This window comes from Alosa alosa, chromosome 19, assembly GCF_017589495.1.
Source record: "Alosa alosa isolate M-15738 ecotype Scorff River chromosome 19, AALO_Geno_1.1, whole genome shotgun sequence".
NCBI classification, from domain to species: domain Eukaryota; kingdom Metazoa; phylum Chordata; class Actinopteri; order Clupeiformes; family Clupeidae; genus Alosa; species Alosa alosa.
In genome coordinates, this window is record NC_063207.1 from 17,178,334 (window position 1) to 17,202,927 (window position 24,594).

Here is a 24,594-nt window from a genome sequence, read left to right on the forward strand (position 1 = left end):
TTCAAAGCATACCACATAATTTATTCAGGTGCATGCAGTCGACAGTGTTTTCACTTTTGTTCAAGTTTCTTTAAAAAATGACATGTCTGACAGGAAAGGGAAGACTGACATTCATAAAGGAATGCTGGGATTGGGCTGTTCACTCCTTGAGGCAGCATCACTGGTTCTTCGTCTTGGCTCCAGGAACTTTCGATTTGATCCTGTACAGTAAATCAGATGCAACCATCAGTCATCCATCCAACCAGCAGGAGGAGCCCTAACATGTCATTAACAGCTCTGACTGACTGGGAAAATCACTAACTGCTGGTCACAAGTCTGAATGACACTCTCACTGCAAGCGTTCATGAAGTTGGATGCCAGAAAATAAAAAAGACAAGCCCCAAAATAACTTTGGATACCTGTGAAAATCCCAAATGGCCTAATTAAGGTGTTTGTAATTTTAAGTTTGTAAAGCTTTGAAAATCCCAACCCCTCCTTTCTGCCGACGCACTTTTCTATATTAAACATTACCTCTGATTTATTTCCAGTATTGTTATGGGTACAGAACGTTTTCTTATTATGATGACAAGATTTCAGCAGGTTTACGTCATTTACTATCATGTACTGTGTGTAACCACCCTTTACTTTCTCCCTCATGTTGTGTCTGGGTTAGACAGTCAGACACAGGTGATATAGGACTTACAATGCCAAGATGTGTTGTACATTATTCTTCACCACTCCCAAGAAATGGTCAATCTGAGTCTGGAAGAAGGGGTGGAGGAAAAAGATCAAACATACTCTCTCTCAACATATCCCAACACAACATACCAGACTCTATATTAGACCCCAATACTGAATTCAGTTGAATACTTCCTATACGTTAGTATTCAAATACAAAGATAAACATTTTCTGTCTGATTTGCATACTACAGGTATACTACACATACTGACAGACCCACTGAGATGACTCACCTGGTTTTTCTCATAAACGATGGGCAGGGTAAACATGGCCACCACAGCTAGGTGAGAAAGAAGGTTTTAGTTCATGACATCATGACATAGTTCATACTTCTCTCGTGGTACTCTAATTTTGATGTGTTTGTGTGTGTGTGTGTGTGTGTGTGTGTGTGTGTGTGTGTGTGTGTGTGTGTGTGTGTGTATGTGTGTGTATAGATGATCCTACAAATGATCTGTATACATAAAGAGGATGGTTTGTGACAGTAGATTAAGACAGCACCAAACATTGAACAGACTAATGATAGACTTTATCACTATAATAACGTGTGCCATTTATAACCTGACCTCCAGGGAAAACTTACCAAGAATCAGGAGAGTCAGACCATTAAACACAGCCCCAAGGTGTGTCAGCAACCACATCAGCACTGCAAACTACACACACACACACACACACACATACACACACACACACAGACACAGAGAGAGAGAGACACACACATACACACACAGAGAGAGAGACACACACACACACACACACGTATTCTAATTTATTACTGAACAACTCCTTGATGGAAATCCTAATATGGTCTGGGTATTGGGTGCATATCAAAAATGGGACAGAGAAAATTGGTGTCATAGTAATTAGTGAAGCTACCGTCATTATAGCCTCATACTACTCCTCAAGGATGTCTGTACTCAAAAGTCTGTTCTCTCTAAATCAAAAGATTATCCATACGATCCAAAAGATTTTATGCATTTTGCCTTATGAATGAGTGGCATTGAGATCTGACCTTTATGGAGTCCAGCAGGTCTTGCACCAGGAATAGTCTACGCAGTTCCACGAGAGTGCTGTTTACGTAGAGCTGCATCTTTTCAATATAAGAGCTCATTTGATCTGGTGTCAGAGCAACCTCCAACTCCAGATACGCCCTATGGGAAGAGAATGCATCACCATACATCACATGGAGTTTTCGCTTACCCTCTCTCTCTCTTCCACTCTCTCTGTCTCTGTCTCTCACTCTCTCTCTCAACTCAAGTGTTTCTTTAAAACATTACATGATAGGAAAGGGAAGACTAACATTTCTGACATTCATAAAGGAATTGCTGGGATTGGTCTCTCTCTCTCTCTCACTCCCTCTCTCTCTCTTTCTCTCTCTCTCTCTCTCTCATCAGTTGCAGCAGAAAAAGGGCTACACAAAGAGAAATACTAATGTTACAGCCTCCAAGACATTCTGGGTTAGTTTCACGTGCATTATTTAAGCCTAGTCCCAGACCAAATGAGAACTTCAGTGGAAGTCTATGACTAGGCTTAATCCATGTATGGAAAACCAGCCCACTGAGTTTACACAGTTAATCTTGGTATACTGAAAAGGTCTCACAAACCAACACTCAATCAAACTCACTTGAAGGGGTGTCCGGCGTCGGTCTTCTGGACAGCTTGCAGGAGGGACTTGTAGGCCCTGAAGCTGATGGTGACCGAGAGGATGGCCAGCGCCACGTGGGCCAGCACACTTAGCGCGCTGAAGCGGCTCAGGGCGACCAGTAACAGCAGGGCGCTTGCAAACACCACACCCGTCTTCCGCGGGTCCCTCCAATACAGCAACTCCATCACTGAAGAGAGAGAGAGAGAGAAAAAGAGAGAGAGAAAGCAAAAGAGAAAAAGATACAGAGAGATATTGACATGCTGTTTGAAATTCCAGAGGGACACTGATAAAATGCCATCCCTCACACATACTTGTCTTTACTGTGTACCAAGTGTTATTATTATATTGGCCTCCAACAGCTTGCAATGTGGACAAATATACCACGGTAATCCCAAGTTAGCCTCACGGCTATACATGTACTTCCAGTTACTCCACTGGATTGGCTCTGAACTTCATAAGGACCTTCCTGGAGAAGTAGCCAGCGAATGTGGGGGGTCACATGTGACACCTGCTCCATGCTTGTGCACTTCCCAGCTTACCCGCATGGCAAGCCTGGTTAATGATTGGCACCCACGGTAGAAATAGCTCTCTATGTCAGCAGAGGCGGGTGATAGGAGTTCAGAGCGCCCTGCCCCTGCCACCTCTCTGGTAAGGGCACGCTCTGTCTGCATAGGACCTCAGGTGACAACAAATATGAGATTCTATAAATGCCATGGACCTGTTTCCCGTGCATGGAGTAGCCTTTGTTCAAGACTAAAAGCTTTTCTTAATGAAAATCTCCACTGAAGTTCTCTTAGTCCATGACTAGGCTTAGACCCTTTGAACTATACATCATTTCTATTAAATATTGTTTTATACCAAGAGCACGTCCTGCCTAACTAAAACTAAATCCTTCAGACTAACTCCAGACCAATGTCAGACTAATCATTCAGACAAATCATTCAGAACTGTAACAGTAGTTCAACTGTTGCATGATGTTTGCTGTCCAGACTGACTGACTGGTGCTGACGCTGAATTACGGTGCACTCTAATCAGTCACAAACTGAGCACAGAGCAGAAACGTCACTAAGCAATCAGAAAGGTGGAAATGTCACAGAGCAAATCAGGGGCTGACTAGTGGATGAAAATCTCTCAGTTCAAAGTGAGAGAGAGAGATGCAGCCCAACTTTAGTTTGCAACAACAGGACAAATTACAATTTAATGATATCAAACCTCTGTACATTAATCATATATCTCAAACTCTGTTGCAATTAAATTCTCGACATTTCAGCAAGATTTCAGCATTACAAAAAATTCAATTTGAGACGACATTTCTAATTACTTCAACATTTTCCAAGCAGCTTATTACAAAAGAAGTCTTCACTCCTTTTTTCTGCATCATCTCCTTCTTCTCTCTTCCCATGTTTGGGAGTTAAACCCTGCTGAGCAGGAAGCCGCCACGCTCCAGCTGCTTGCGTGTGTGTGTAGGCAGTGTGCTCCACTGTGAGTGTGTCCCTGTTCACCACCACTAAATATAGACCACTCTCAGAAACTGAGAGGCAGAAATATCAGCTGCTCTCATTGTATGCGTGTACACGGCATACTTTCGCACTGTATCGGCTGTCAAGTCCACCAAGACAGTAATCAATCGATCAATACAACAATCAAATCAAGAATCTCAAGAACCTCACAACACAAGAATTTGAATATGTATGTGGGTGTGTGTGAGCCCGGGTGTGTGTGTGTGTGTGTGTGTGTGTGTGTGTGTGTGTGTGTGTGTGTGTGTGTGTGTGTGTGTGTGTGTGTGTGTGTCTGTGTTATCAGGAGCAATGTATGTACAGTAGCCTACATGTGAAATGAGGTAAGAAGACCATATGGCACAACAGAATCATAAAGGGTGCAGCAAACACCAACAACAATGACGGACACAACATCCTGACAAGCACCCGGACAAGAAAAACCAGAAACTTTACTCTGCTTACATCAAATGGCTATCATCGCATTTCATTCAAACAGTTTAAATTAAAGTCAGGCTAGCCCTTGTAGGTAGCATTGCTAAGGCTAAGGCTGTTATTCTGGCTCAGAGCCGTCACTGACCTGTGGAGCCCATGTCTGCCGAGAAAAAGAGAGAGAGAAACAGCTGCTGTATCCACACACAAAAGGAGAGAGAGATAAAAAGGGAGCACAGGGAGGGGAGAGTTCCTGGATCAGGGAGGGACTACACTGACATTTGCATTGGCTGGCTAAACCATAGTTCCTCTATATGCTCTCTCTCTCTCTCTCTCTCTCTCTCTTTTCTCTCTCTCCTCTCTCTCTCTCTTCCTTTCCTCTCTTCCTCCCTTCCTTTCTCGTTCTGTCTGTTTCTCTCCATTTTTTCTCTAACTCTCTTTAAATCTATCCAGTAGTCTCACACACACACACACACACACACACACATACACACACACACACACACACACACACACTTGAGCAGTGCACTGGCTTTAGAGCAGGGCCATTGACACATGACAGATCAGCTGTAACCCCACAATCGTGCTCACACACACACATGTTTTTTTCTGTATGTGTGAAAAAATGCACCTCAGCTCAGAGAGGAACCTTTTTCCACTTGGTGCTGTCCATATGGACCAAGTTAAGGTTTTGTCATGATAGGTCAGAGAGTTATTTCAGAGCTTTTTCAGTAGGACCAGGTGCCCCTACCAGTGGTCAAAATAAAATTGTCTTCAAAGTTTAGCTTATAGTGCATTGTTTGATGTGCACTGGTTGAAATAAATGTAATTACACTAGACCACCATTTGGTTGAAGGAGACATGCTTGGGTTCCCTTTTCTATCAAAATCAAAACGTTTCTCATCACACTTTTCTAATCCACAATATATAATTCTTTGGTCATTGAATTCTATTGCAAGTAGGCTCATTTGTATTTCTGTTTTCTCAGTCACTTTGGATAAAAGTGATGCTAATACATACCTATAACCATCTAAACTCTCAGTGATGCCAAACTTAAAATTGTGCATTGTCATCACTTTGTTTATTCCTGACAAGCATTACACCCACCTTTCTCTATGCATCACAGAGCAGTGCAATGTTGTAACGCCGGCTGCCTCTGCACAAAACACCCACGCATGCTGTAGTACATCATCTTCTTCAGCACAGTGGACTGAAAGGAATTCATTCAGTTAATTGCTCTTCCTTAACTATAGTACGCTTTGAGAGGAATGCTATCTATTTAAGTGGCTGGCAGCTCAGAGGAGTATGTCTGTTTTCAACAGTTGGATTGCATATACACAGGCATAAACAACACATCCAGAGTCTTTCTACCTCTCTTTACCTACCCTGTCCGACACACAAAGATGAACACAAACACACACACACACACACACACACACACACACACACACACACACACACACACACACACACACACACACACACACAAACACACACACACACACACACAAACACACAAACAAACTGATCTGCTTGCTGGAGATGCGGTGTGTGTCCAGGCGCTGCAGCTGAGGTAGGTGGTAGAGCAGGTGAGTGGCGTAGTTGTACAGCAGACACACAGGGTTGGGCCCAGACTGGGGGTCCTGCAGGCCCAACTCCTTCAGCTGGCCCAGTGCTGCCAGGGTCAGCTCCTGCACACAGAACATCCACAAACAGGATATCATCAGGAATTAAACATCGCTCCATGCATTTTACATGTCGTGTGTTAAACATCTAGTCTGAAGAAACTTAAAATGGTCAGAAGGTGGATGAACAAAGACTGTTACTGAAATAAATAATACTGAATGGGAAAAGGTCTTGGTAGAAAAGTCTGTTCTGTTCTAGACTGATAGGTGACCTTGACCTCGAACTTGACAGTATTTGTAACTACATGGTATAGCAGAAAACTACAGTAGGCCTACTGCAGCACAGCACAAGGCATGCTAGCAAGTTGGAAAATGTGTTATCTTTACCAATTTCAAATCACCATTGAGTAACTTTTGATTTGCGTATCTTTTGAGCGGAATTTTCATAAATTGAAATATGACTAGGCTACCTGAACTTTTGTCACTGCTTGCTGCTTTAAGTAGTGATTTGTTCAGAATGACTGAGTGGACGTTGGTGCAATCAGGATTTAATGTGCAATCTTACATAGCTTTATGGTCTGATAATTGGCTAACATTGAAAGGTATTTCTCACAGTATAAAATATACAAATACCTTGATCTATGAACATGTGTTACATTTTCCAAGTCCACTTGGGGTGACATAAGGCCACTACAGGCGTCACAGTCCAGGAATGTTCTCTTTGCTTGCTCTCTTCTCTGTGGTCTTGCCTGAAGACTTTATTAAGTGCTTTTCATTTTACATATTCAAAGACTGATTTCTTGTTTTTCCTCTAAGTGCTTCTTCCACTAACCCTCTAAACATACCAAGGAGATTGAGGGATCTGCGCCAGACTGCACTGCTGGAGGAAAGGGTCAGAAAGGCTGGAGTAAAAAAAACAGCAAAGAGCCCTTCAAAAGGCAGAGGAGAGGAAAGAGAAAAAAACTGGAGGGGTTGGATGACAACCTGCCAGGCTGCTCAACACAGCACGTGATGAATGCAGGGTGGGATAGAAAAGAGACTAAGAAAGGTTGCAGGTTTTTCCAGTGCTTATTAAGCCACAAAAGAGCAACTGAGGCCAACAAACCTGTTACCAAACAATAAAGGACTATAAATATAAAAAAAAAAAAAATAGGACTAACATTTTTTTTTTAAATATATTTAAATATTTTTCATTTTACATTTCATTTTACATTTTGCTCACTTAAGTTATAATCCAATACGGCCAATCTTCAGAGGTGGTGATCAACCCCAAATGTTAATACGTTGGGTATGGTGATGCACACCTCCGTAGCCAGGGTTGCCCCATGGGTTGCCCTCTAGTGGAAGTTTTTCCAAAATTCCAATATGGCTCCCCAGCAACGCTCTTAGTTACCCGTTGATGACAAACATTGCGGGGGATATGCCTCGTGGGGTGGTGTACCTGTTACTTGAGGACGTTTGAGCAAGAAAATAACACTATGCTTTGCCACAGCTCCCATCTAACAACTCCGTTTGGTCATATTTGACAGCAGTAAGTTCTGACTCAAATTTGTGATGTTAGCAATTTGTCGAATTAGCAAGCTTAAAATTACTAGCTCATAATGAGTTGAAATGGTTACTTTCTATCAACAGCTTTGTAGCTAACGTTAGCATAATATATAGCACTATGCTGCCTTTCATCACAAAACAATACACTTATTGAAACTGGGCTAGTTAACGTTATTTGAAAGTATGCGAAAATACCTCCTGCTGTTGTATTCGTTTGTCACATAATTTGAATGAATGTGATATGAATGTGATCAACCAATTCATCCTTGCATCTGTAGGAAGCAAAATATGACACTGATTGAAAAGCAACGACAAATTGGAGACGAAGAAGTCATCAAAGAATTGGTAAAATGCAGTTGTTGTGTTTAATACAAATATTATGTGTTTAAGTGCTTAAATATCCCTCTCTAAAGCCAGTAAATCGTGCGTTTCAGTGCTCTGCGAATGGATTGTCATGTGAGAAAGTATGTCAAGATGGAAGTGGTATTTCATCGTTGGAGGTGTTCTTCTCGGGGTACCCACGTATGGTTGGTCTCTCCTTCTTTCCCCGACTCTCCAAACTCGTCATCATGGGCCAGAGTGTGACCCATATTCAGGGATTGGAGCACTGCCCTCTGCTTAAAGAACTTTGGGTCGCAGAATGCCAGTTGAAGGTAATATGTTTCCATCTACCCTCACTTCTCCTTACAACTGTCACAGAGAGCAACGCAAACAATCAAAAACAGTTTGTTCGATTATGCTATAACACCACACAATACACACTAATATATTATACAATACACAATTTTATAGATGCCATGCTGTATAACATCTGAAGCGCCATTGTCTGGTTTGCTAAGTATGTTTTCCTTATCCATCTCCTTCCAGGAAATTTCCAGATTGCATAACTGCCTTCAGCTTCAAAAGTTGTATCTGTATGACAATCGCATTAGTGAAATTGCAAATCTGGAACTACTTGTAAACCTTGAAATTTTGTGGCTCAACAGCAACCTCATCACCAAGATAGAGGTAATCCCAGCTCAGATGGCATATTCCAGTTGTTTAGTGGAAAACTTGTTGACACTAGTGTGAACAAGGGTAGCAAGGGTACACAAACATTTAAATAGGAGCCAGTCAATTATTCAGTCACACACACACACACACACACACACACACTCACTCCCTCACTCACTCACTCACTCACACACACACACACACACACATACGAATCATATGAATAATGTAGATTTTTTTTGGCATATCTCTTTTACATCTCTGCAGGGACTGGAAACACTTGAAAAACTGAAGGAACTGAACCTCGCAGAAAATGCCATAGAAAGGATCGGTATGTATTCTATTATAAGTCAATGTGATGTATTTGATATCATGTTGAAATAACACGTGAATTGAAATGATTGATTTTTGTAGGACACAGTCTGGATCCCAACATCAATCTACAAAACCTCAACCTCTCAGGAAACCAAATCAGCTCATTTAAGGTAGTTGTTACAAATTATTTAATCATACATTACTCCTTCAGGACACTCAAATTGTTATAATCCGATGATATGGTCAGTCTATAGGAACATAAGGGACCATTTTTACTGCAAAGTGAACTGAACATTCAAAAATTCTTCGCACTAGATGTTTAACACACGGCATGTGAAATGCATGGAGCGATGTTTAATTCCTGATGATATCCTGTTGGTGGATGTCCTGTGTGCAGGAGCTGACCCCCCTGGCAGCACTGGGCCAGCTGAAGGAGTTGGGCCTGCAGGACCCCCAGTCTGGGCCCAACCCTGTGTGTCTGCTGTACAACTACGCCACTCACCTGCTCTACCACCTACCTCAGCTGCAGCGCCTGGACACACACCGCATCTCCAGCAAGCAGATCAAGGATACAGCAGAGGTGAGATACAGATACTTGTGTGTGTGTGTGTGTGTGTGTGTGTGTTTGTGTGTGTTTGTGTGTGTTCATCGTTGAAACTGAACTCTAGACTAGACGTGTCGTGTTGAACAAATCCAGCCACTTAAGTAATTCCTCACATAGTGTATTAGTTTAGGAAGAGCAATTAACTGAATGGATGGCATGTGTCCAGTGTTAATGTTAATGCTTCCTTTGTAGTCCACCGTGTTGAAGAAGATGATGTACTACAGCATGCGCGTGCGCTTAGTCCAGAGGCAGCTTGACGAGACTCAAGCCAGACTGCTGGAGCAGAGAAATGGTCGCCTGCAGCTGCCCTGGGACAGAATCCACATGCTCACCTGCACCCTGAAGACGGTGAGCTGGACACTCATACCCCAGCTGTGACCACTGGCCGACTTAGGGGGCTGATGTGTTTCTTTGGGGTCAGAGTTGGATTCGGGCTTTAGGCGGGGATCACATTAGCCAGCGGCAAGCAGCAGGCTTCCTATTGTTCTCTATAGTTTGGCAGCGGAACGGTGGCAACGCTGGCGTAACGCTAGCGTCGAACAAGCTAAGCGTTGAACTTGGTTCAACTTTCAAAGCGCAACGCAAGCGTATTCAATTGACAAACCGTTTGTGTTGCTTAGGAACGAGATTATGGTCTGACTTATTATGGTCTGAGCGTTGTGTTACGTTTGCCGCTGCCACTTGCTGCTGGCTGATGTGATCCTCGCCTTACTGTACCAGAGAATGAAATTGCCCCATCAAATATTAAAATAAACGCAGCAAAGTACTGATGCTTCACCCACAGATGTGACACAGATGTTGGCTTGTACTAGTAGGCACATACACACACGCATGTTTTGATTGACCTGTGAATGTGTTGAAATGTTGAATACTGAAGAAATAAAAATAACAAAAGATAAAGTGGCTATTACTGATAAGCAGTACAGTTGTTGTGCTGTGATGACTTGGGCCTCAGTGTTTCTGTGTTCCTACAGCTGGAGCTGGAGCTCTCTGAGATGCAGGCCACTGGCAGGAGATCAGCCCGCACCTGGGAGGAGGTAGCGTCTCCCGCAACTGAAGGCTCCGGAGACCCCGGCGACACGCTGTCCGAACTAAGCCGTGACCCGGGCCAGGAGCAGAGGCTGCTGGGTAAACTGGACGCCATCAGGGAGAGGCTGCGCCTCTGGAACCAGAGAATGGAAGAGTAAGTCCTACTTGTTGTGTGCCTGTGCTGTGACAGCTATGACTAATTGATGAGGCAGAAACGGAGATGAATAGATCTGGCAGGCATGAACTGAGGAAGACAATGTTGTCCGAGCGAGTGGAAAAGGTGTGTTTGCGCGCGGGTGTGTAGAGTCAGACAGGCCTGAAATATTATGCATGATCTAACCGAAGCTCAAGTCAGTTCCATCTTAATAAAATTTGGTCTCAGTCACAAATATCCTCTTAAGTTTTTATCTAATTTGATCTTGAGCAGGGTCCTAAGAAAAATATATGTCAGATTCAAGAGTTCTAAAATCGTTGAAATGAAATGTTATCATCATGTCCCATTGTAAATTGAAACTACATGTCAGTTATTCCCATAGGTAAAGACACTGCCAATCCCTTTTAAACAAACTGCAGACTGAGAAAGTTGAGAAATAAGTTAAAAAAAAAGCCCAAATGAAAATCTAAAAATAATGGTGCACTGGACTTAGTTAGTTAGTTAGTTTATTAGTTGTCCCCTTGGGGAAATTCTTTTTCACATTTTTCATACCGCTTTTCAACATTCATGGTCACAAGCACAGGATGGCACATACATGGTCACTTTAAATGTAGTACTTCTAAAATGGAGTTACATGTACTGCTGCAGGAAGTGAACAGCAAACATACTTTTATATTTATTGTTGTAGTCTAAATCATATAATATACAATGGAACTGAAGAAAGCACAATAACCAGTTATTTTGCATAACATATTAGCATCTAAATGTGCATGAGAGTGTTCTTGTGTGTGCATAAATTCTGTTCTTACCTAAGAATAAATCCCATCATAAGAAAACACTGGTGATTATTAGAATCTTCTGTCAGAGATGTCTACTAAATTGGGGAATGAAGTCCAATGACTGCAAATCGACCAATGAGCCACATGGATGCTGATTCTGCTCAGTAAATGATCCTTGTCCATTGGACAAGGCTCCTGATTGGAATTAAATTGGATCACATTAGATCTGTGTCATTTTTAATTAAACTGAGCTGAAGGTGGGTGTAATGTTTCATGGTACATGGTGTATCTGTGGCATGCAGAGTAGAGGCACAGCACAGGCGAGAGGTGAAGCTGGCTACAGACAGGAAGGAGATGACGGAGCACTTCCTGGTGCTTGAGCTGGAGACAGTGGGCAACATCCGCTTTGAGGAGGGCAGCACCAGCGACACCTGGTACACACACACACTAATATTTACATGATACCATTATCAAAACAACACTCCTATTTCTTAGATAAGCAGATACATATTACTGTAAATCTCAAAGACTGCATGGAATTAAAAGGCTTTAGGAGATTAAGAATGTTAAGGAGGAATTTTCTCTGTCTTTATACCTTAAGTGTGTTGGTTAGATAAATCTCTCTTTCCTTTTCTTACTCTTTTCATCTGTTTTTCTTTCCTCTCATCTCTTAGGTTTACTTCCTGTTATGACCTGCTGCTGTCCCGTTTCTGTGCATGGGACTATTCCAAATATGGCGTCACTGGCATCAAAGTCAAGCACATCATCCGGGTCCATAACCGCGCTCTGCGGCTGCGCTTCGAGAACAAACTCCACAGCCTGCTGGCCAGTAAAGACTCCCAGCTCTTCTCACAGTGAGTCGGTTTCAGAGTAACCCAGCCCCTGTAGGGTGACCTCCTGCACTGGGTGTCCTTACACACCACTGTTCCAGGATCAGTGCTCCAGTTTCCAAGGGTCATTCGTCTGTCATGCTGGTTTGTCATTGCCTCTCCTCTTAAAGGTTGTATCAGTGATGGCGGGGTCACATCACTTCTGTTGATGTTCAAACAAAACAGAGAGCTAACTCGCTACTCCCTCCCCCTCCCTCTCGTATAATTGAAACTCTCCTGAACGCGCATCTTGTGGATGATTGGTTGGCACACTTTATTTTGCCTTTGAGTGGTTGGCAACACTTGTCGATAGCATTTGTTTTTGTGTGCAGATCTCAGAGCCTAGGCTGCCTACAGAGACACGTTTTTTTGACGGCCTGCTTATGGGGCAGGCAGCTAGCGGATCGTAGATGAATGTGATCAATATTTGTTTGGGCATTTTTTGGGCCTACAATCGCTGATACAACCTTTAAGTATGGTTGTTTCACTGTCAAGAACGCGATGTTGCGTACGTAACGACCTATTTCATTTTCAACACATTCTAATTTCATTGCCATTATCAATATCTAAATGTACGGATGTGTTGCTTATTATTTAAACCTAGATTTCCAACACATGCAGTTTGGTTAATTAATTAGGACAGAGAATTGGGATTGGGCCTTTAGTTAGTTAGTTAGTTAGAGAGGGTCTCTGCAAAAAAAGAGTATTTAGCATCAGTTTCAGTCTGCAAATACGGAATTTCTCTTGTCCAATTATGCCTACTAATGATCTATCTACAGATCTTTATGTTTATCACATGACTCTCACACATGGGAAATTAATAGTGTATTAAAAATATACAGTGAGAAAGCATCCATGCCAAAAGATGCTGATATGAACAGCTATGTGTGTTTTCTGTCCATGGTGCTGAAGTGTTTTTGACATGCACCTCAGATTTCTCCAAGTGATTCCAACGTTTTCAAATGATACTGTTGGATGGCACTATAAACACTGTCTGCTGTCACTCACTCACTCATTTAGCAGACATCACAGACTCACAATGCACACAGTAAAATACAGTCTCAAGACAAACTGATGTGGTGACAAACTGGTGTGGTGTGGCGTACACTCTTTATTCATTGTGAGCAGGAACTATAAGCGGGGGCTGGATTACCTGTTCTATGTGCCTGATCCGGAACATGCTCCAGAGGAAAATGAAATTCTGCACATCTTAGAAAATGGCTTTAAAACTGCTGATCACTACAAGGTAACACGTGTGTGTGTGTGTGTGTGTGTGTGTGTGTGTGTGTTGTATAAGATGTGTGTATGCATATGTGTTTATGATTTCTGTGTATGTTAACATATATATTCAGACATTAGGAAGAGAGCGAGCAGTGCCACTGTCCAACAGTCTAAGTGGTTGCGAACACCTACGAATGAATGCTATCCGGAGGCAGAGCACCAAGAGTGCACAGGAGCTGCACCCAGACCCCTTACCTTTCAAAAACGGTGTGAAGATACTTTCAAATCTCTTTCAAAATCCCATAATGATAACTTATACATACTCAGAAAGTGTGTGTTTATATGTATCAGTTCAAATATAAAGTTTTCTCTCTCTCTCTCTCTCTCTCTGTGTAGGTCAGCTCATCATCTCAAAGGTGTTTCTGGGCCGTAGTGTGGCGCTTAAGGAAGGAGTACCTGTAGACCCCACCAACTATCCCAAAGCCCATTCCATACGCAGCTTCAGCCAGAACCACCAGAGCTCATACAAGACTGCACCTGCAGCAGGTGGGGGTGTGGGAGTGTATCTTGGTGTGAGGGATTGTAGATCTGATTTATTGTATAAGTAAATGAGTATGTTTTGTGCTTGTATCTTAAAACTTGTGTTAAAAGTTGCACTATGACACATTAAAGGTTAGTTGGTACGTTTCAAGGTGGTTTCAAGTCTTTAATCTAAAAATCTGTAATCATGTTATGTTGTGTATAATATTTACATGGCTCTGTGTGTGTGTGTGTGTGTGTGTGTGTGTGTGTGTGTATGTGTGTGTGTTGTAGAAATTCAGTGCTCTCTCAAAGGCTCGTGCTGTGATTGTCTTCAGCGTCAGACGCAGTGGTTTGTGTTTGATCATGAGCTGGTGCTGCCAGAGTACCTCGTCCACTTTGAGTACATCACGCAGGTAGGGCCTCTGAGACCCACACACAGCCCATACAGCAGCTCATTTTACACTCGCTCAGTAAAATGTAGTAATAGCAATATTGTTGACTTCGAATAACCTCCTAATTGAACTGTGAATTGACCCCCTGCAGGTTGTCATTTTAAAGGAACACACCAATTTTTTGGGGGAAATTAGCTTATTTGCCATCTACTTTACACCCCAGAGTTCCATACCCTTCTCTTCTCTATGCGTACAATAACCCAGTCTAACACCGTTAGCCTAGCTTCACCTAGCCCACAACTCACTGGAAGTGGATTTACATCAGTTAGCCTATAGCTCCCTTTTAGCAATAGGCTAGCTATAGGCTAACTGGTATAACCCACCAGTTGGCATGTTCCTTTAAATCAGTGGTCCTGCTGGTGCACAACTCTAGCTATAACAGTACTCTTTCACTCATCATAGAAGGTTTCTCCACATGCTTACTAAATTGACCTTAACCTTTTCTGTCATGTTAATGACATGAATATAAGTCCTTTATAACATTACTTCCTACAGGAAGGGGTTCAGCATCCATCACCAAATGATGGTGACCTTGACCCTGCCGGTGATCCAAAAGTGACCTCCAATGACTTGGCTCGAGATGATGAGGTGCTGGCTATGGAACCCATACTGAAGCCCCGAGCAAAGCTCCTGAGCCTGGATGAAAAGACCCTCCTGAACGTTGCCAGAGCCAACGTGCTCAGCCAGATCACTGTAAGAGAGAGTTCTGTACATTACAACTGTATTGCAAGAGCTTTCAAGGACCAATGGTTTTGTTTTGGAAACAGTGTGGATAGACACAAATAGATATACTGTAGTAACTAAATGTATTAATCTTCATTTGAACAATACAAAGCTTTGTTGCATGGAACATAATCTCAGTCACTTTACAGGGTCCCAGAGGCTCCTAATTAGCTAACAAGCTCATGTGCAGCATCACCACAGTCCCCTTCCTGTAAGAAATCACCCGAATTCCACTGCATCCGACCAACCTGTCTCACTGTCCAGGTGCTGAATCTCCATGGTAATCGCCTGAGTAAACTGAAGGAGATCTCTCGTCTGACGGCCCTCCGCCACCTGACCATCAGTTTCAATGAGCTCACACAGTTGGATGACATCTCACACCTGGTGAGGAGGGGATACTGTGCTACCTGATGGAGTAACTGGTTTAAGGGTGCCTTTTAGTGGCCCCATTGACTACCTATGCATGAATAGCCTGTGAACTACCTTTTTGAAACTCTCCAGTCATCTCAAGTGAAGGTATGATGAGGATAATGATATTATATTGAACCTGTAGAGATACACTATATGGACAAAAGTATTAGAACACTTAATCACTTAATTAATGTGTTTCATTCAGGTCGCTTGGCATAGGTGTATAAAACCAAGCACCTAGTCATGCAGTCAGCATTCATAAACATTTGTGAAAGAATGGGTCGTTCTGAAGAGCTCAGTGAATTCAAGTGTGGTACTGTTATAGGGTGTACAAAGCAAGGTCCATAAAGATATGGTTGAGTGAGTCTAAAGTGGAAGAATTTGACCTGACCTTAACCCCATCAAACACCTTTGGGATGAACTAATGGAGATTGAGGATTAGAATGGTAGAATGGGTTATTATAAAAGTGGTAACAGTCAGCGAGATACACAGTATGTTAGAAAACACATATGTATTATTTATCATAATTACTTGGAGGTAGACGGCTAGAATTTATTTTAGAGGACTTGGGTGCCATTTTATTATACTGAATATACAAAAACACAGTATTTTCCCCCTTCCCAATCAATGCAGGCTTTGGTCTACTGGTGTAAAACATATGCTGTGTGGTCTTATGCAATGCTGCAATGAAATATGTTAACCTATTTGCCCTGTTATGGTCTGGCAGCCTAACCTGGAGAATGTGGACGCCAGCTTTAACCACATCTCCACTCTAGAGGGTTTAAGGGGCATGCCGCGTCTCAAGCAGCTGGACCTGGCCTGGAACCAGCTGAGCTACGCCCGCGAAGAGACCGCCGTCCTGCGCAAGCACGCCCCTGCCCTCCTGCGGCTGGACACGCGCCACAACCCCTGGCACAAGGTGAGGGGAAAGGTCTCACTCTAGAACTGATTACTGATATTTGAACATGATCAAGATCATGGTAATCAAAGGGAACATTTCGTTGAGTTGTGTAGTTGTTGAGAACATTTTGATTTAGTGAACTTGCTGAAACTTGCGGTGGATGGTGACTGAATCCCCTGTCTTTTCCCTCTGCGTTCTGTCTAGTGTGAGTCGATACGGATGCTGGTGTTGGGCCGACTCAGGAGCCTCACTCACCTGGACGACGTCCTCATCACGGAGGAGGAGGCAGCCGCAGCGGTCCAGGTCGCCATGGGCTCCAGGATCAACCAGGTCTCGGGAGCTCCCCTCCTCCTCTTTTTCCACCAGGCCAAGCCAAACCCAGGTGGACAGCTTGGTGGTTGCATGTATCCCACTACAACACGGGGACCTAAAACCAAAAGAATGAAATCTTCTGCACAACATACCACTTTCAAAATATTAGCAATGTTTTGCCAGGCAGTACTTTGCTGTGAGTTGCATACAACTGGCTCAAAGCTTTGAAAAGCATACAGATTCTTTAGTTTGGTTTGGTTTGGTTATTATTACAGCTTTATTGGCCAAGTTTGCGTAAACAAACAAGGAATTTGACTCCAGTTAATCTTTGCTCTCAAAGTACAACACTCATTTAACATATAAGAATAAAAAACATAAAAGAAAAAACAGAACAGTAAGAATAGAATGAATGGCAGTAGAATATGGCTATGTATAAGTATAAATACAGTATGTACATTTGCAAATAAATAGAAGACTATGCGTGGGATAGGGTAGTGCAATTGTCTGGAGGGGGAGTGCGGCTGGGGAAGTCCGCTTCTTTATTGTCCCTGTCAAGGTTGCCATGGTCGTGGACCTCAACAGGCATAGGCAAGATACAATATACAATTGAAAAGAGGGTGGGAATAGTGCAATATCAGTGTAGACCAGGGGTCTCAAACTCCCGGCCCGCGGGCGTCCGGCTTAAATCCGGCCCGCGACGTATGTCAAAATAATAATAATCCGGCCCTTGAGGGTATTTTTAATTGCGACAAACAACTATACTGATTAAAATAGACGATAGATCCCAGTACGGTGACAAATCTCATTTGTAGGTTACTCTCCTCCACTATTTGCTAGACATCCAGAGCTTGATTCAAACCCTAAATCGCTGCACAAAGTTTTCAGGAAATACTTATTACATGCGAGAAACACGAAGACGTGCATTTGTAATGACTCGATGCATGCCATAGTTTTGCACAAATTGAAGCAGAAATAGGCCTACACCAAATGTTGAAAAACGTTAACGTGTGACGAAGTCTTAGGTAGGCTATGTTATTCACATTTTTACATTTACAGTAGGACTTTATCTCTGACCACTTTCAAGCCATGGCCTTTTGAAATTTTGATATAAAAATCCAATGGTGTTGCTTTCTTAACCCTGACGCCTATTGCCAGGTTTAAAAAAGTTATGAGAGGAAAATATTTTTATTTGGTGTGAAACATAGGCCTACCTGTTTTTATGCTTTTTTGTTTGTTTTTATAATTTGTATTAATAATTATTTTATCATTATTTTATTTATAAGCTACAAGGTTGCTAGCACAGGTGTCTTAAATAGATAAAAATACTTGCACTTTCTGTTTGTAGTTTTGTGTTTGAAAATACAGTATTTGAAAAAAAAACATTGCATTTTAGGAAATAGCCGTTCTTTTTTGTATTATTCTTTAACACTGATGTGGCCCTCCAATCAGATGACATTGGCAGAAGTGGCCCCCAGCTCATTTGAGTTTGAGACCCCTGGTATAGACTGAGGTTTAAGATTAAATATAAATATAGTGCAAGGCAGTTCAGTGCAATGATAATGTATTAATAACAATATTGTAACTGTAAGATTGAAGTACACATGAGGTAGATGAGCAGAACAGTGTTGATTGACTTTGTTCAGTGCAAGGGTGGTGGCTATTTCTGAGCGTTCAACAGAGTGACTCCTTGGGGGAAGAAGCTGTGTTCAAGCTTCTGTGTAGAATATACACTTAGTGGGGAGATTTTTTTAAAAGTGTTGCTCCTGTTTATTAATAAAGAGGTTCTCCAATGAGGGGGCAAACAGAATCAAGCTTGTTTGTGTGTTTCTGCAGGCCTGCCTGTTGGCTCATGCCCGCACAGACGCTGAGCGACCGCGTAGCCTCAGCTTGCTCTCGGCAGCTCAGCTTCTCACTCACCTGAAACCCTCGCCCTTTGACCCTCGCTATGACCTGCAACCTGGTTGGACCAGCAAGGTAAAAATGGAAGGGTCACAAAAGAGCTCCTATACATATTCCTAAAATATCATTATTATAAGAGAGCTCATACTGTATACTTGTAATTCAATTGAAATAAGCTGAAGTTTGTAAACAGCAGCACCTTGACCTTCATGGAATTCCGATTGTAGGTGGTTTGTTTTTTAGGAAAAACCATCAGACCAACACACATTGAATGCAAGGATGCAACTTCCATCTTAGAACAGTTTTAACAGTATGAGTAGCTCCAGTAACCAGATCCCAACCTCCTCCCTCTCTCCCTCAGATCACTGCCCTGAATCTGGATGGCCAGGGCCTGACACGCCTCTCTAACCTGGACAAGCTGGTGAACCTGCGCTGGGCCTCGTTCAACAACAACGAGCTGAGCCGTGTGGAGGGCCTGGACAACTGCAGCCTGCTGGAAGAGCTGTCTCTAGATAACAACTGCCTCTGCAAGCTGGATGGTCAGAATGACAAACTCTGTCTGTCTGTCTGTCTGTCTGTTTTACTGGATGACTATATGTTTACCTGTCCATCAGCAGAAATACTGTAGTATATAAAGTTTGAGGTAGGAAACGTGTATAAAGTAGGAAGTTTTACAGTAGGAATGTAGGATATAAAAAAGGTGCAGGGAAGATGGCACTTAAAGTTTCTTGGTAAGGAAGATCCTTTGGACAGACTTGCCTCTTTCTCCTTTTCTGTCTTTCTCTATGAATATCCGTCTCTCCTGGCCTCAGGTATCTCCCAGCTCCACCGCCTCACTCGTCTCAGTGTGAGTGGGAACCAGCTGACCGCGCTGGATGGCTCCATCCTCGACCGCCTCCCCAACCTTCACTTCCTGTCCGCAGAGAACAATGCCCTTCACTCCCTGTATGGAATTCAGAGGGCACGCTTACTCTTTGAGCTGTATTTGGGCAACAATAAAATTTCCACCACCAGGGATATCTATAACCTCAAGGTAAAGGGTTACTAACTCATCCAACAGATATACTGATATGTGTTTAGGCATATAGTGGGGAAATTAGAGGAGAAGAAGTGGAAGTTCATTGGAAAGTATGACAGCAACTGGTTCCACAAGTGCCACAATGGAAGTAGTCGTTAGGTCATGATGTTTAACCTGAGACTGAATTCACACTTTACTGAATACTAATGGGATTGCTGAGCTACAGTCTGACGTCCAGTATTGCTGTTGGTCTAATAAAGGTAAATCAGGAGCTTGGGCTCAGAGTGGCATTTAGCAGATAATTTAACATGAGCTATTTGTCTGTACGTTTGGATAATATTCCGTACTATTTCCTGTAGGTGCTGACAAACCTGATTATCCTGGACCTGTATGGGAACCCGCTGCTGGAGAAGCTGGAGAGCTACCGCATCTATGTGGTGTTCCATCTACCTTCCCTCAAAGCCTTGAATGGGGTGGCTGTGGTGAGACCTGTACCCTCTGTAGCGCTGGAGGATAGATCACTGTGTTACAGTTACAACCCCCTGAAAAAGGGTATTCAAGTGGTTTCACAGCTGCTCTGGTCTTGTCACTATAAGGATCTCAAAGTCCTCTTCTTTTATTAGGATGTATTTCACACATATTCGCTTATGTTAATTTGATATACTAATTGTGTTGTCCACATTTGCAGGAAGTGTCTGAGTGTGACAATGCCAAGGATACATTTGGCGGGAGACTGACACCAGATATGGTAGCAGAGAAGCTTGGCCATTCCAACTACAAAGAAATTACAGAGCTGAATATGCAGTCCTGTTCCGTCAGGTAATGTAGATGTATCATAAATGAACCTCCATAACCATATGGTGCAGACATCTAAAAATGCCACTATCACTGACAACCCAATATTGTAGTTCAGACACTACTCACGCTATACCATCCATCCATACCATGCCCGAGTATGTTTAACCCCTAAAGTCCAGTTTGTTTGACTAGCCTTGCCAACACTGTGAAAAACTACAAAAAGTGCCTGAATATGTAATGATGTAATTATATTGTCAAATCCTTCCATATTCCAGGGTGGTGGATCTAGCTCCCCCTGAACTGTTCCAGAATCTTCACAGCATCAATCTAGAGCACAACAATCTTACCTCATTCAGTGGCCTTATCTTCCTACCCAAAGTCAAGGTATGTGTGTTTGTTTTTTCCTACCTTTGGATGGTAGTATTTTTACCTGTTCATATATTTTTTTTATCAGCACAAAGGTAAAGTCAGTTGCCAGTTGCCATTTGTCTGCATTTGTATAGTGTGCTGCTTGTGAAGAGCAGCCTACAAATATTTATATAATACATATTTTAACTCAATCTACAGCACATCACTCATTTAGATTAGTAATAGTTTTAAATAGCCATATAACTGATCAGTTAATATTTTATATTTCATCAAGAAGCACCTGCAGTGCCTCCAACCTCTTATCTTTCCTGTCCAATCACTGTCTTTACATGTCTTTACACCCATGTTTACATTTACATGTATTCCAAGTGACAGAATAAGGAATAACTTTACAGCTCCAGTGCGGAGGAGACCTTAGGTAGGAATTACTACTGTACTACTGTACCATGTCTGTACACATGATCTTCTGTGTCTCTGTAGGCTCTTTGCCTGAACCACAACCACATTGAATCCATCTTACCTCGCCAGAAGATGCCTATACAAATGAGCAATAGACAGATTCTTTACCATAAGGTCAGCTCTAGTGGATACGGGCAACAAGGCTCCAACAAGGCCAATCGGTACAGTGCAGTTTTCTCTTTTTGTGGCCCGAGGGTCTATGGGTTATGTTAGTGTTTTAGCCCTGATTGAAATGTACCTTTCTGTCCATAAGGGATTGGGATCCAGGAGACAGTGCCGAACCGCTGATGTCCAGTCTGGAGGTTCTCCATCTGAGTCACAATGGCATCACAAATTTGGCCAATTTACAGTTGAGCAGGCTGACCAATCTGAAAGCTCTCTTTCTGCAAGGTAGGGAGCAAAAAAAGAACTTAGAAGGAATTAGGTTATTATACCCTCATTAGTCAATTACTGGAGTTGACATATGTTTTGGAGGTGAGAGGGGTGTATTCATATGAATGAATGTAATGATTTGTTGAATGTTTACATACCAACAGGAAATGACATCAGTCAGGTGGAGGGGCTGGAGGGCTTGTACACCCTGCGTGAGTTGGTTCTGGACCAGAACCGGATCAGAGTTCTGAATGAGAACTCGTTCTGCTCACAGACATCCCTCTTGGAGCTGCACATGTCTGAGAACCGACTGCGCGAGCTCACTCACCTGCAGCCACTGCCACAGCTGCGCCGGCTCTTCCTCAGTATGAACAAGCTGGAGGTACACCCTTAGATATATAATCATTTATCAAAGTCAGTTCGCCAGAATCATTTCATTATAATGCAGTTTATGTTATTAAAATGTGTTTGTATAACTTTGTATATTACTTTATTATTATATGTTCCCATAATTAATTTCATCATGCAATGATTTCGATGAGTATCAGTTGATTTCCTCTTGTGTGAGACACACAATGCACAATACACAATGGTAAAACAAAACTTTTTTGTGACAATGTAGAAAAAACATTGAAGAGACACTATCAAAGAGTTAAGTGGATCTAACACTGAATTATATTCCTCTTCTAGGAGCTGACTGAACTAGAGAAATTGGAGGTTCTACCATCCCTAATAGAGCTTTCGGTAGTTGGAAACCCAGTAAGTTTAGCACAAGCTAACATATGCAGTAACACTTAAATACACACTCTGGTACATCTACCTGGGTGAACTATATAGCCTGGGTGAACCCTATATAGCCTGGGTGAACACTACAGTATATAGCCTGGGTAAACACTACACTATATAGCCTGGGTGAACACTACAGTATATAGCCTGGGTGAACACTACAGTATATAGCCTGGCTGAACACTACAGTATATAGCCTGGGTGAACTATATAGCCTGGGTTAACACTACAGTATATAGCCTGGGTGAACTACAGTATATAGCCTGGGTGAACACTACAGTATATAGCCTGGGTGAACTATATAGCCTGGGTGAACACTATATAGCCTGGGGGAACACTACACTATATAGCCTGAGTGAACACTACAGTATATAGCCTGGGTGAACACTACAGTATATAGCCTGGGTGAACATGAATATGTGACCGCATTTGAATATGCTTAGCAGATCCATCTGACAACTCTGCAATTCACAGCAAATTCTGAATCACCAAAAACCCAGAAACCAATCACAACTGCTTATTATATGATTTGATATGATGACAGACAAAGCTTATTTTACAAGAAAAGATGTGTTTGCTGTTCTTCCAAAAAGATTTGGTAAGAAATGAATGTGCCAATTTAAGTGAACGAAACATCCCAGGACCCATTCTAAAAAACAGCGTGGTGTTAGCCAGGCTAACAACTGTTTACACCTTGACAGACTTAGAGAAGGCCATCATTGATCTTAACATTCTCCTACAAATACTTATATTATGGTTGTTAGACGAATGCTCAGTAGAAATATTTTTTATGTGTGCGTGTCAGGTGGCACGGCGCTCCCTCCACAGGCCAGGAGTGGTATTGCGCCTCTCCAGACTGCAGGTGCTGGATGGACTCATGGTCACACTAGAGGAGCGAACCAGGGCTGAGCTGCTAAGCACAGACACACAGGTAAGTTTGCACACCCAAACAGCATGGCAATAATCAAATAACATGGCAAACACAATCACTACTGTGTAGACATTTACAGACATGTGCATGTAAACACACACACTGCACACATAAACAAATGTGTGTGTTCAGAGAGAGTGGCATCTAAGTATCTATGTCGTAGGTTCATTTTCTGAGTGTGTCTGTTGTGTGATTAGTATTCTGCTATGGACATGACCCTCCCTACTCTGTTGCCATACATCTCCCGGGCAACTACAGTGAGAGGTGGTGCTACCGGAACACTGCTGGGGCAGGAGATTCTCTTGGACAGTACACACTCACACACATGTATGTAATGACAAAACACACACATGCCTTCACCTTTCTTTTTTTTTTCTCATCTGCTCCTTGGTCATTTCGCAAACACTCCCACGTCATTATCCTCTCTATGTCTATGTACATGTCTGTCATCTGTGTTTTGTAGGTAAGAAACAGAAACAAGGTCGTGGAGGTCAGCCTGAAGTTGTGCATGCGGTCAGAGGCGCGGGCAGCCTACTGCCCAGCACTCACAAAATCCTCCTCACATACCCTGATGAAGAGAATAGGTAACACACACACACTCTCTCTCTCTCTCTCTTTCCCTCTCTCTCACTCTCTCTCTCATACACACATACACACACACACAGCTGCTGCAGACATGAGCCCATACGTACAGATACTGCATGTATATAGTGGCATGCATAGACAGAGATATGCACACTTGCATGTGCAGATGTACATACCCACTAATGCGTTTTATTTATCCTATTTTGTCAGGTTCCAGAGCAACAATGGGCCAAAACCTCCACACATGTAGAAGTGCAGAGGAGGCACACAAACATGTTCTCCTTCTTTTTATGTTTCTTGACCATCACATACAGAATGCAGTGAATATGAATTCATGGTGAAAATATATATACATTGTTATATTTATATGTTGTTTTACTGTCTTTTGGTTCATGTCAATATGAATATTGTGGGGGGTAAAATATTATTTTTGACAACAATATATGTGTTAAATGTATCACAATAAAAAAAAATATGTGTCCATAAACAGTTCTCAATGGTCTTTTGTGAAAGATTATGTTTCTACTCACTCTGGACAAAGCAAGTGAAGACCACTGCTGGATTAGAGGCATCTAGGCCTTTGAGAGGATGACTAATGTTAAGGAAAAACCTACCAAGAGAAACTGCATA

General features: G+C 42.4%; 2 protein-coding genes across 3 annotated transcripts; one reads left to right on the top strand and one right to left on the bottom strand.

Moving 5' to 3' along the window:
* On the bottom strand, nucleotides 1-4,534 carry rtn1a (reticulon 1a). 2 transcript variants are annotated; one of them, XM_048227380.1, is made up of 7 exons: nucleotides 4,437-4,534; nucleotides 2,340-2,547; nucleotides 1,728-1,866; nucleotides 1,299-1,368; nucleotides 952-998; nucleotides 683-741; nucleotides 1-200 (listed from the first exon to the last, which is right to left on the bottom strand). In XM_048227380.1, the coding sequence occupies exons 1-7, from the start codon at nucleotides 4,447-4,449 to the stop codon at nucleotides 158-160; spliced, it is 579 nt and encodes a 192-aa protein (XP_048083337.1). In that variant the 5' UTR covers nucleotides 4,450-4,534; the 3' UTR covers nucleotides 1-157. The 2 variants fall into 2 exon arrangements, with proteins under 2 accessions (XP_048083337.1, XP_048083339.1); XM_048227382.1 differs by lacking the exon at nucleotides 4,437-4,534 and adding an exon at nucleotides 2,672-2,693.
* Nucleotides 4,535-7,275: 2,741 nt separating this feature from the next.
* lrrc9 (leucine rich repeat containing 9) lies at nucleotides 7,276-24,411 on the top strand. The gene is made up of 33 exons (XM_048228176.1): nucleotides 7,276-7,444; nucleotides 7,740-7,806; nucleotides 7,896-8,114; nucleotides 8,329-8,469; nucleotides 8,722-8,785; nucleotides 8,869-8,939; nucleotides 9,167-9,349; nucleotides 9,566-9,721; nucleotides 10,348-10,556; nucleotides 11,638-11,769; nucleotides 12,010-12,189; nucleotides 13,333-13,450; nucleotides 13,557-13,692; nucleotides 13,822-13,971; nucleotides 14,239-14,360; nucleotides 14,895-15,092; nucleotides 15,387-15,506; nucleotides 16,262-16,453; nucleotides 16,640-16,765; nucleotides 18,581-18,721; nucleotides 19,008-19,185; nucleotides 19,459-19,679; nucleotides 20,024-20,146; nucleotides 20,353-20,483; nucleotides 20,738-20,846; nucleotides 21,312-21,451; nucleotides 21,544-21,680; nucleotides 21,827-22,044; nucleotides 22,353-22,421; nucleotides 23,254-23,379; nucleotides 23,577-23,706; nucleotides 23,843-23,963; nucleotides 24,175-24,411. Exons 2-33 carry the CDS (start codon nucleotides 7,750-7,752, stop codon nucleotides 24,212-24,214), a joined length of 4,458 nt encoding a protein of 1,485 aa, XP_048084133.1. The 5' UTR covers nucleotides 7,276-7,444; nucleotides 7,740-7,749; the 3' UTR covers nucleotides 24,215-24,411.
* The last annotated feature ends 183 nt before the right edge of the window (nucleotides 24,412-24,594 follow it).

Coding starts and splice junctions, on each gene's coding strand:
- lrrc9 (XM_048228176.1), top strand. CDS start 7,750: ATGACACTGATTGAAAAGCAACGACAAATTGGAGACGAAGAAGTCATC. Junction 10,557..11,637: donor TGGAACCAGAGAATGGAAGA/GTAAGTCCTACT, acceptor TGTGGCATGCAG/AGTAGAGGCACAGCACAGGC. Junction 16,766..18,580: donor TGGGCTCCAGGATCAACCAG/GTCTCGGGAGCT, acceptor GTGTTTCTGCAG/GCCTGCCTGTTGGCTCATGC.
- rtn1a (XM_048227380.1), bottom strand. Junction 1,867..2,339: donor GACGCCGGACACCCCTTCAA/GTGAGTTTGATT, acceptor CTCTTCCCATAG/GGCGTATCTGGAGTTGGAGG. Junction 1,369..1,727: donor ACCTGCTGGACTCCATAAAG/GTCAGATCTCAA, acceptor GTGTGTGTGTAG/TTTGCAGTGCTGATGTGGTT.